Here is an 11,246-nt window from a genome sequence, read left to right on the forward strand (position 1 = left end):
GGTTGTATATTGGAAAGGGATGCCACCTACTTCGTTTTACTTTTTCTATCATTTAATTATGTGTTTTGATTTTCTTCCATTTATCAGATTTAACAATCAAACCTAATGGAAAATCTACAGAAAAAAATCTACTATGTTACAGAATCCAACAAAGAAGAGGATAGATTGCGGCGACATAACCATCGCATCATGCAACATTGAGAATTTTAATTTTTGAAATTAAGATGGAGATATTTTTCCTGTGAATTGGTACACTACATTTTATGGAACAAGTGAAAAGCGAAATATATTTCTTAGTATTTCTTCGCTTGTGTTAATACATATACTGTACTGGCTTGTGCTTCGGAAGATTGAAAATTTTTTTGTTGTAGATTGAATCAAGTATTGGTAAAAAATATTATACTAGAGAGATCAATTTTTTAAACTAAATTTTATAAACTTATAATGCTATTGTTGATGATTGTATATATTATTATTTAGTTTTAATTAACGTGTTTATTTTTATTAACGATAAATCATATGGTTACAAACTTGATTAAAAATTTAATCTATTTAACATTACTAAAATTTCACGCACTTGTTTCATTATTTATATTTAATATTTATATATCAACCTTTAATTTGTTCAATCTAAAATTTGTAAGCCTGTAACCAAATATTTATATATTGCCTTTCATTTCCTCTAATATCAAAGGCAACTTAAAAAAAAACTAAATATCAAAGGCATAGCATGCAGACAGCAGAGTTACACAGAAATATCCTCGAACCACCAAAAAGAAGAAGAAAAAAACAAACCCTACAACCATTAACAAGAAAAAGTTCTTTGATTTCGTCTATAAACAATCTTGGTTTCCAAGGATATCTGATGGCTTTCATATCTTTCCTTGGCACACAACAGGCAAGGGGGGAAGTTCTATACATACTAGTTTAACTTAATAGGGGTGAATAAACTTCAACTTAAAATTCAATTTAAATTTAATTTTCATATCCACATTACAATTTACATATCAAACTATTGTACACATATGCAGTTAAAAAGATAAATAAAACGTGCACACATGATGTAGAATTTAATGAGACAAAGCTCACTACTGAAAAATCTTCAGACTCGCAAGCCACCGCTAAGAGAAATGAGTACAGAAAGATTGACAAAACTCATCAACTATATGTAGTTTTTTTTCCGTGTTTTGCTACTCAATATCTCTTTAGTTTTCGAATATAAGTGGCAAAACACTAACTCAGGCCGTCAATCATTTCTTTCTCGAACTTTGCAACATACTAACAAGATCATGTAGAATGTATGTAATGAAATATTTTTTGAAAATCAATCAATTATGAAAATGAAGCATTTTTATAAAGGCTTGCTATCAGATTTTTCTTTCAATATACACATACACTCAATGCATGGGATAGCTACAAATAAATAAACTCATACTAATGTATGCGGCTGCTCTAAGCTATTATATATATTCAAAGCTAAATGCACAATCACAGCAAAAGAGTATTGAAAAGATTGAACCTAGATGGCCACAAATCTCACACACAAATATATTTTGACGCCTCAATCCCTCGTGCAGTGGCAGCACCAAACCCTACTGTATATAGGACAGGTACAACCAGATAAGCATGCAAAAACAAAAAGAATTAAAAACGTTGATTAAAATTAAGATAAACCCTAATCACATGAACAGATGAGTTATGATAAGGGTTAAACCCCATTAGACATTGTCAATCATGCGGCAAAATTAGGGTTTTATGTTTACTTAAAAATATGGCTTTAACTAAAGCATAATTAGTTATACAAATAAGACCAACGCTCTTGTCTTGATAAAAAATACAACTCAATATGTAACCCAAAACTAAATAGTCTACTGAAGAAAAACTTAGCTGAACTCATTTAAGTGGATGTCTATGAAATGTTTGATATTTTTGTGACCGAGAACACGTAAAACAAACTTAATAGCTACAATTGAAAACATGTATTAGTCTACGACATTACAAACTCGGACATTATGTTAAAAACTGCCAATTTTACACTAACAATCGGAAAATGAGTGATCCATTTTTCCCCTTTCGTTCTGCTTTCTTTGATGTCCCTGTCTAGAACCAATCACACAATTCTTGAAATGGAAATTGATGAAAAAATTAATCACTTTTTCATTACTGGAATGTCACTCTAAAAAATTGATCACACACTTCATACAATTCTTTTTATTTGTTTTTTTTTTTTTAATTAAAGAAGAGTGCATGATGACTTTTTAAATTGTGAATTGCAATTTTATGATTCGATAAAAATTTTATCTATAATTCATGATTTTCCGTGAGTACTATTAAGCCCGTCTACCTCATTCGCATTTATCACAACCATTTACACTAGTTGAAAGAAGTGAAGAAATAAGACAAGTGGGTGGGGACGGAGAATTTTAAATCCAGAATGCATGGAAACCCAATATGCTATCCACTAGAACCCAAGATACATAGATAGAAAGCAATACGCTCTCACCTCATTTGATACACTAATTGATATTTATATATGCACACACAATTTACAGGACTCCCACAATGCTCAATTATACGACTTGTACAATGTCTTTAATGTCTTCATGTTCGGTATGATCACAACAAAAGAAACTTCCTAAGCACATGTAACGTTGCACATTTTGCACTCGCCTGATTCTACCTTCCGGACATCAGATTGACAAGAGCTTGATTTTCATAGAAAGATCCGACATCCCAATCCTCAGTTGAGGATGAAAGCGTCATCAACGCCACCACGATCGATCGCATACTTGGACGGAGATCTTTGTTTTCGTGCGTGCACGCTTTGGCGAGTTGGGCCATCTGCACCAAAAAATACCCACCATACCGATGTTTAGAGTGATATCTTGAGATATATCATAATGTGTTTTGGTCTCAGAAGTTTTTTCACCTTGCGCACTGAATCAAGTGGATAGTTGTCTCCAAGGTTAGGGTCAACCAATTTTCGAAGGTCTTCGGCATCGGGCTGATTGAGGACCTCCTCAAACTGCGAAAAATAAAATTACAATAAAAGTATGCTCGAGTGCTTTCCGAGAGGCTGTTGTGTAATGGCAAGATAGAAACCCAACATAAACTTGATGAAAGCAAAAATTGGCTTATTTAAGTATAAAGATGGTGAGAAAACCAACCAAACCAACAAGGCCTCTTGATTCGGAACTAGAGCCATCCGCTTTTACAACAGCTTCTTTGGCAGAGATCAATTCATAAATGACAACTCCGAAAGCATAAACATCTACTTTGGGAGAAACTTCACCGTATTGAGCATATCTGCACGCGACCATGTTAGGAGTTAATCCATATGCACAAAGACAAAATATTCAGTCCCCTTCCGCCATCAGCTTATTGGTCGGGATGATGGCTAAATAAGTTATGCAATCAACTTATTGAACTTACAGTAGGTCCTTCCAGCAGGATGCAACAAAGGTTAATGACACGCCCCGATCCCGATGTCCCGGGGGGGGACATCAGGATGGTCACATGCTGGCCGACACCCGTAGGTGACGCAAGCCATTTATGAATGCAAATGCTGAGAACATGCACCTAATTTGTAGCAAAACAAAAGAATGTGACATAAATAATATTCAACTGCCAACAATGAATTCACAAAGATAATGCATGGCATGTTCAAAGCATTTGCATTCACACATGGCTTGCGTCACCTTCGGGTGTCGGCCAGCAAGTGACCATCCTGATGTCCCCCTGGACATCAGGATCGGGGCATGTCAGTTAATCTGTTATTGGTAGCCAAGTAACAGATAAAACGCTAAAAGCAATAATTTGAAAAAATACTTACTCCGGCGGCAAGCCAAGTAACAGATAAAACTCTAAAAGCAATAATTTGAAAAAATACTTACTCCGGCGGCATATATCCAAATGTTCCCACAAGACGTGTGGGGAGTGATGTACTTCCAACTTCAGTCAGTTTAGTTAACCCAAAATCTGCAACCTGCATTGAAAAAGGGGAATTTCATTGGAACAATACAAGATTTCAATGGTTCATATTGGAAACAGAGGCACTAAAGTAACCTTGGCATGGAAATTCTTGTCTATCAATATATTGGCTGATTTGATATCGCGGTGGATATAAACAGGAACAGTATGTTCATGAATGTATTCAAGACCTCTTGCTGAATCTAGGGCAATCTGCACTCTATTAGACCACGGTAGCGGGTCCCTCCCTGGATAAATTAAAGTGTTATTACCAATCTCTTGCATATGGAAGTACTTAAATACTCATCAAGCACAGCCTAACCTGAACCGCGCAGATGTTGGCTTAAGTTTCCATTCTCAATGTATTCATAGACTAGGAAAAGAGAGCCTTCAACACAATAACCAATTAAGCGCACCTGCATTGATCGTTCAGAAGCTTAGAGATAATTACGCATCTTAAAGATCAGTTGCGCAATGGTTAACAAATACAAACTAGTACAGAGTACTCTATTACTGGTAGATCCTCACGACTAGATTATAGAGACAGCTAGAACATGAACATTCTTCTCAGGGAACATTTTTGGGTGCTGTTATTGGCACTCCAAAAAAGTCATCATGCACTCCAAACTTTCTATATTTAAAAACAAAAATACACTTGCAAAGAGTGCACATGACTTTTTTGGAGCACCAATGATGTCTCCCCAAATTCATTCATAATAGTATCACTATGAATTCAAAGTAGGAGTTAGGTATACCTGTATAAATAACAAAACATATTCATCCCGGCACTTATGTACTGAAACGCTTATCTTATAACATCCTGTTTCTTAGTGCAGATGTCTTTCTAGTAATTACATAAAATAAAATTCTTTAATCGCATGCTTAAGTAGACCTACTGGCCTAGTAACTCTATCTCAGAAAAGTAGACATGAACAATGGCCCTTCTCGTTGATCCCAAAATTCTTTCAAAAATATGCTAAGATACTATGTGGAGGAAACTGTTAATGAAAAGAAAACATCAGTTACTTTATAGTTCTTAATCAAAATTCATATATATTGTCAGTGTTGAAAAGATAAGTGCATTACCAGATTCAAGTGATGGACACGTGTCAAAACATTTAACTCGGCCAAAAATTCTTTTGATGCTTGCATATCCATCTTCTTGATTGCAGCTTTCTGCACAGAGAGAATTATAGGAGTGAGATTTCTAGAAGAAGAAATAAATAATTACAAAATAAACCAAAGCATGGTCTGCAAACACTAAACACTAATGCAGCGGGACAATAAAATAACTCAAACTTCATTTGGTTGAAGGACAGAAAGGTCAGAAAAGAGAAGGGAAGCATCGAAATCATGAAAATGTTAAAGAAAACAAACCTCGCCTCTCAATTCTGCATAGTAAACAGCCCCAAAACCTCCTTGTCCAATCTTATTAGCCAGGCTGAAGTTATCAGTAGCCCTTGCAAGTTCTTCATATGAGAACTCCACTGATTTGTCTACAGAAATGCCTGTTAGGCCTCGACCAGCAGCATTTGACTCTTCAGGTTTATCAGGGGTAATCCCAAGAGCTAGACCAAGAAGAAAATATCAATGAAGTCATGTCAAATATCCATTTGGTGCAAAAATCTTAGATCATTTGAGGGCAAGAACTAGTAAAATACAATGAATGTTCAAATAAGTGCAAGAAAGAGCGGAAAATACATAGCAGTTTTGTGACACTTCACAACAGTTGTTATTAACAAAATAGAGCAACAAAATGACCAGGGCTTACAACGCCATTTGAGATTAATGGGATTTCCAAGAGCAAATTATCGGTGGTAATGATATGAGACAGAAAAATTTCCAATTTCTTCAACAACATTGAACAACTAACAATTATATTAGCAGCAGTCGTTTGGAAAAGTGCTGAAGAAACCTTTTTTTTTTTTGTGTTGGGGAGGGGGGGGGGGGGGGGGGGTGGGGGGAGGGTAGAAGGAAAACCCTCCTGTTTATAAAGAATAATGCTAAATGAGAAGGATAAATCTTAAAGTAAGGATCTTAGTCAGCTACTCTAACAGGTGTTACTGCAAAGAATCAAGGTGAATAGATTTAAAAGTTAAAACCCAAAAAAGTCTGGAACTCTTCCGTTCACAAATATCTGGAATAAAAAAAAGAGGAGTGACTTACAACGCCCATTTTGAGATTGATCTTCAGATCTTGCTAGGAGCAATTTCGTATCCACCTTGTTCTTTCGGAAAAAACCAAAATATACACCACCAGCCAATAGCAGCACTCCAGCAATTACTCCCACAGATATGCCAGCAATGGCTCCAACTTTCAGTCCTGCTTATACAAAAGAAAAATATGAGCTCCAAGTAGCGTTGAGTTTCGAATCATCATCACACACTCGCATCTGAACATGAAACCAATTTTAGGGGATGGTCATATCACCTGAACTGCAAAAAGAACAAAAAGAAACAAAGCTCATAAATATTAACAATTTTCAGAAGACACAAAAAGTGAAAACAAGATGGAATGTTAGTTTAACTAATGTATTGAGTTAGCAGAAGCTACCTTGACGTCAAAGACAAATAGTTTCCATTTTGATCTGCATGACGAAAAAGAAACAAGGACTTAGGTGAGGAAAGTTGAAATTATAACCTCTTCTAAAACTATATTGAAAAAGTAGAGCAATGCTTCATAATACCCTAAAAAACTCGATATCCAATAAAGATTCGTGATATTTCATTTATTACCACAGGAAAAACTCAGAAACAACATAGAATTGAAACAACTCATTGTCTTCGCTAGCATTTTCGCACATGCTTCAAGGAATATCAATAACAGAAATGGACAATAAAATAGTAAAACAAGATAATGATTCATCTAAAATGTTTATCGTTAATTGATATCTTAAAAGAAGATAGTTACTGTATTATTGTTCAATTGACCAGTTCAGTACATCACTCACAAGATGCCCCCCGGATCCATAACCACAGGAAAGGCATTGCACTGCCTAGCACTTTATAAACATTGTAACATACACTAACAAGTATTATGAATAACAACCAAAGATGTCTTGTTGAAATTACAGAAAATCAATTATCTGGCCTACGCTGGTATCCAGAAAAAAATCTGCAAGATCCCACATTCTTAAGTTCAACACAAACTTTTGCTATGGGATTTCAACTTCACAATTGAAGCTTCCTTTTCCACTAATTTACGTCTGTCACTTCCTAAACAAGAACCTTCTAATGCAATTTATGCAACCTTTCCTTCTGGTGGCATCATTCCAGCTGTAGTCATTAACATGGCAATATGGATCAAAGCATCTAAACTTAGTAATAAAATGCAATCACTAATCCACAGCATGCTCAAATTAGTACTAACACATACATAAGCTTCTACTAAATCAACAATGAGATGTTCAACTCCAAAACAACTAAATGCCTTCCATTTTACCAATTCTGCATATTAAGTTAGATACATGTAAGCATCGAAACTCTCATCTTGGTCGAAAAATGGTTCCTTTCCCCGGATATATACACGAAACTACTCCCTTATTAGTATTCATTAGCATATACATCCTTCATAAGCCTCTACCTAATCAAATAACAAGATTTCAACTCTTGAACAATATGCATTTGATTTTAACAATTATGCAAATTCAGCAAGATACTTAAATGTCTGCGTCAGTTCTTATTTCTTAACAATTCAAACTTCAAAGCGCAAACAATCCCATCAAGAACAAAAGCCCAAACCTTTGCCCGGAATATACACGAAACCGCTCCCCTGGCTAAAATTCACACCACGATTATAGCTCTGCAGCAAAGTCGGATCCAGCTGCTCCGTCTGCGCAATCGATGCCAAACTGTCCTCCGGACGCAGAGGATAAGTAATAAACAAACCATAATTCTTCGAAATCGCGCTATCCCCACACGTACAATTCACAGTAGCATTCACTGTACCATTAACGGGTATATTATTAGGATCATAGCTATTGAACCACTCCAGGTCCTCCACCGTCGTCAAATTAGAATAGTATTTCTTCGCAATCAGGTCGTACGTGTCGCCTTGATGGACGTCCACTGGAACATATGGCCTTGGAAGTCGCCATTGATGCAGCCGCAGGTGAATGGAACATTGACCCTGATGCCGGAAATGACGCTGTTTTCGTTGAGAACCTTGTCCTTGTTGTAGTTGGCGATAATGACGGCGGTCGTACTCATGACTTCGCCGATGAAAGTGAGATTAGAGTCCTGCCATACGTAGTAAGAAGCTAGAGCGTCGCAGCTCTTGCCGCACTGGGATTTCACCGTAAAACAGAGGGAAACCAGCACCAAGAACCCTAACCCGATTCGAAAGCTCATCTGGGTCGATCCGAAATCGAAAACCCAAGTCGCAGAAACCAATTTTATGAACTGGGTTTTTGGTTTGGGATCGGAATTGTACAGGAATTGTATGAACAGAGAGAAAGATGGAAGCTTTGAAGGGGGTTTTGGACCGTTGACTCAGTCATTTGAAGTTTTGATTGGATTAGCTGCTGGGAAATGATTAGGCAGATGATTAGTTTAAGATTAAAAATTTACTTGGATGAAATAATCGTCGTACTTAGCGTCTGTGACTTTGCTTAACAGTGAAAGTGAAAGGGTTCCCGCGGTTTTGAGTTGATTGTTTCTGGAGAGAGTGACTGACGACTGAGTCAAACGACCGTGCGGAACACGGCCTCCGAGTTTACTGCGACGGCGGCAGTCCGATGAATGAGAGGCTGCTACGACGCTGTGGGACTTGTCGTTTGTGAAAGAATCCTGAAGCGCATTGTCGTACAATTCTACTTCTTGTTCTTCCTTTTCCTTAAAAATTGCAAAAATCCAGCAATGTTTCCCGGATGACATGCTGGCATGAACATAAACAATGTCTCGAATGCTTGACAACCCAAATACATCCATCACAAAATGATTAAATTTATAAACTTCAATAGAATTGTATACAAAAACTACAACCATTTCAGTTTGAGCCATTAAGAATGTTTATTCATGCATCTTAGTTTTTGTGTTGTATTGAAGTATTTTTTATCAATATTTTTTGTATTTACGTACTTTATGTATCGATGATGAAGAATCAATCTAAACACACATGGTTGTGTCTAGAAGAAGAGGTATGCGAGCAAAGTTACTCTATACTTATTTTTTTAAGGAAAAATCTAACTTTTTGATCAATCATGCGAGTTTCTATAATTCCGAACAATTCCTAAAACAATAAAGAATACTAAAAGAGAAATGGTAGTCTAAATAACGTTATTGTCCGAGGCAATGCAAATCATGTGAGGTCAATAAGATAAAAGTAATGTCTTTTCTTTAACTTTCACCCTCTTATGCCCTCTTCTAACCTCGGTTTGAGAGTACATGACATGATTTCTCGGCATTCATGGTCGTCTTTTTCTCTTTGTTACCCTCCTCCTCACCTACTGTTTTTAAAGCCCAAATCCTAAATTGAAAGCCCCCTACTCCTAGCCACAATCTCTCCTCCCCCATCAACTTCCCATTTCCATCTTACTCGCTTGCTTTCCTCCAAATCCCCTTCTGCCAACCATAATGTAGATCTCCGAATTGGTAACTAAGCACACAACTTACTCCTCCATGCACGTTTTATGTTTTTATGTCAAGCCGCAAATTTTGGGAAAAGTAGTCTACAACTTTCACGGCACTAAGAGTGTTTTACACACTTTTTGGCACTCACTCTACTAAGCTTATTGTAATTGTGAGTAAATTGTAGCAATGATCTTTTAACTTTAACTTAATTGGAATAATGGTCTCTTAATTAAAAATTCATTATCATTGGCCTCTCAACTCATCAAAATGTGCAACTATGATCCCTCAACTAAAAATCCATTATCATTGGTCCCTCAACTTTAACCCAAATTTGAGCAATGGTACCTCAACTCTAACCCCATTGTAGCAGTGGCCATTCGAACATAAATCATTTTGACAAAATTCTGACGAAATTGATGAAAATGACCATAGTTACACGTTTTAATGAGTTGAGAGACCCTAATTTTAGCATTCCAACATAACTTATTTTGACAAAATTCTAATGAAGTTAACAAAAAGGACCATAGCTACACATTTTTATAAGTTGAGGGATCAATGGTAATAGATTTTTAGTTGAGAGACCATTGCTCTAGTTTGATGAAAGTTGAGGGACTTTACTATAATTTACTCTTCTAATTGTAGTGATTTGGTGTTCTCTTTGCATGTGGAGTTATTAGGGATATGCAAAATATACATGGGTTTGGGTAACCGTGGTTACCCATCCATTTAAAGTTCACGATTACGATTATGGGTGTAACCGTTTATCCGTGAAATTTAAATAGGCGGTTATGAGTATTACCCTCTGTTATAACGGGTATCCATTTACCCATTTAATTTAATATATGTAAACTTTCATATAAATTATGTATATGTTCAAATATTTACTATTTTAGACTAATTTAATTTTTACTATTGAACCAAATTCAAACTCTACTCCTTGTGTTGAACGTGCTAAAGCATTAGTGTTTGAAAGTGTTTAGTTTCGAAATATTTTGGAGCTTTGAATTATCCAGTATTCAAGATAATGACTACTTTTTGTTTTTAGAAGCTTTACTTAGTAATCATATGGATTATAATTAAAGACTTGCTTGAGTGTAGTAGAAAAATATCGTGGTAAACTATTATTTCAATTATTGGAATTGTATGAGGACTTAAATGATTAAAATGGGGAAATGCATGCTAAAATGTACATATAACAGTGTTTAATTGTCAGAAAACGAATATTATGACAAATTTTTCTTTTGTAATTTTCAAATTGTTAAAACAAAATATGTAGATGGGTGAAAAAAAAGGATAATTAGATGGGTAAAACAAGGATAAACGGGTTCAAAAATGGGTAAACGGGTAAATGGTTATGGTTAAATGGGTACATGATTTTGGGTATGGATAACTGTTTATAAACGGTTATGGGTATGGGTATAACCGTTTATGCAATTATCCAACAGGTAAACGGTTATACGGGTATGAATATAAACATTTATGGATAAATAACCGTAGTTACCCACCCATCATAATCGTTGCTTATCCCTAGGAGTTATTAGTGAAATGAATCTAGGTGGTTTATCAGTTGCAGTACTCTTAAGATTTTACTTCTGTTTTCGGGCGTATTTTTGGTTTTTGGCTTGTGTGTGGGGTTCGATGTTTACGAAATTGGGATAAAAACAACCAAGCAAAAGTTGGCCTAACTAAACACCTCATAAACTATAT

At 35.8% G+C, this 11,246-nt stretch overlaps 1 protein-coding gene across 1 annotated transcript; it reads right to left on the reverse strand.

The window, feature by feature from the left end:
• Nucleotides 1-2,435: 2,435 nt before the first annotated feature.
• Nucleotides 2,436-8,751, reverse strand: LOC103954961 (lysM domain receptor-like kinase 3). The gene is given in 13 exon segments (XM_048579178.1): nucleotides 2,436-2,841; nucleotides 2,930-3,025; nucleotides 3,168-3,306; nucleotides 3,894-3,985; nucleotides 4,066-4,217; nucleotides 4,292-4,385; nucleotides 5,056-5,145; nucleotides 5,347-5,537; nucleotides 6,136-6,291; nucleotides 6,400-6,404; nucleotides 6,523-6,556; nucleotides 7,710-8,033; nucleotides 8,036-8,751. Coding segments are annotated over 13 exon segments (1,821 nt in total). The 5' UTR covers nucleotides 8,319-8,751; the 3' UTR covers nucleotides 2,436-2,676.
• Nucleotides 8,752-11,246: the final 2,495 nt, after the last annotated feature.

The sequence above is a fragment of a genome, unplaced genomic scaffold (assembly GCF_019419815.1).
Source record: "Pyrus x bretschneideri cultivar Hongxiangsu unplaced genomic scaffold, Pyrus_bretschneideri_v1 Contig13, whole genome shotgun sequence".
In the NCBI taxonomy this organism is placed as follows: domain Eukaryota; kingdom Viridiplantae; phylum Streptophyta; class Magnoliopsida; order Rosales; family Rosaceae; genus Pyrus; species Pyrus x bretschneideri.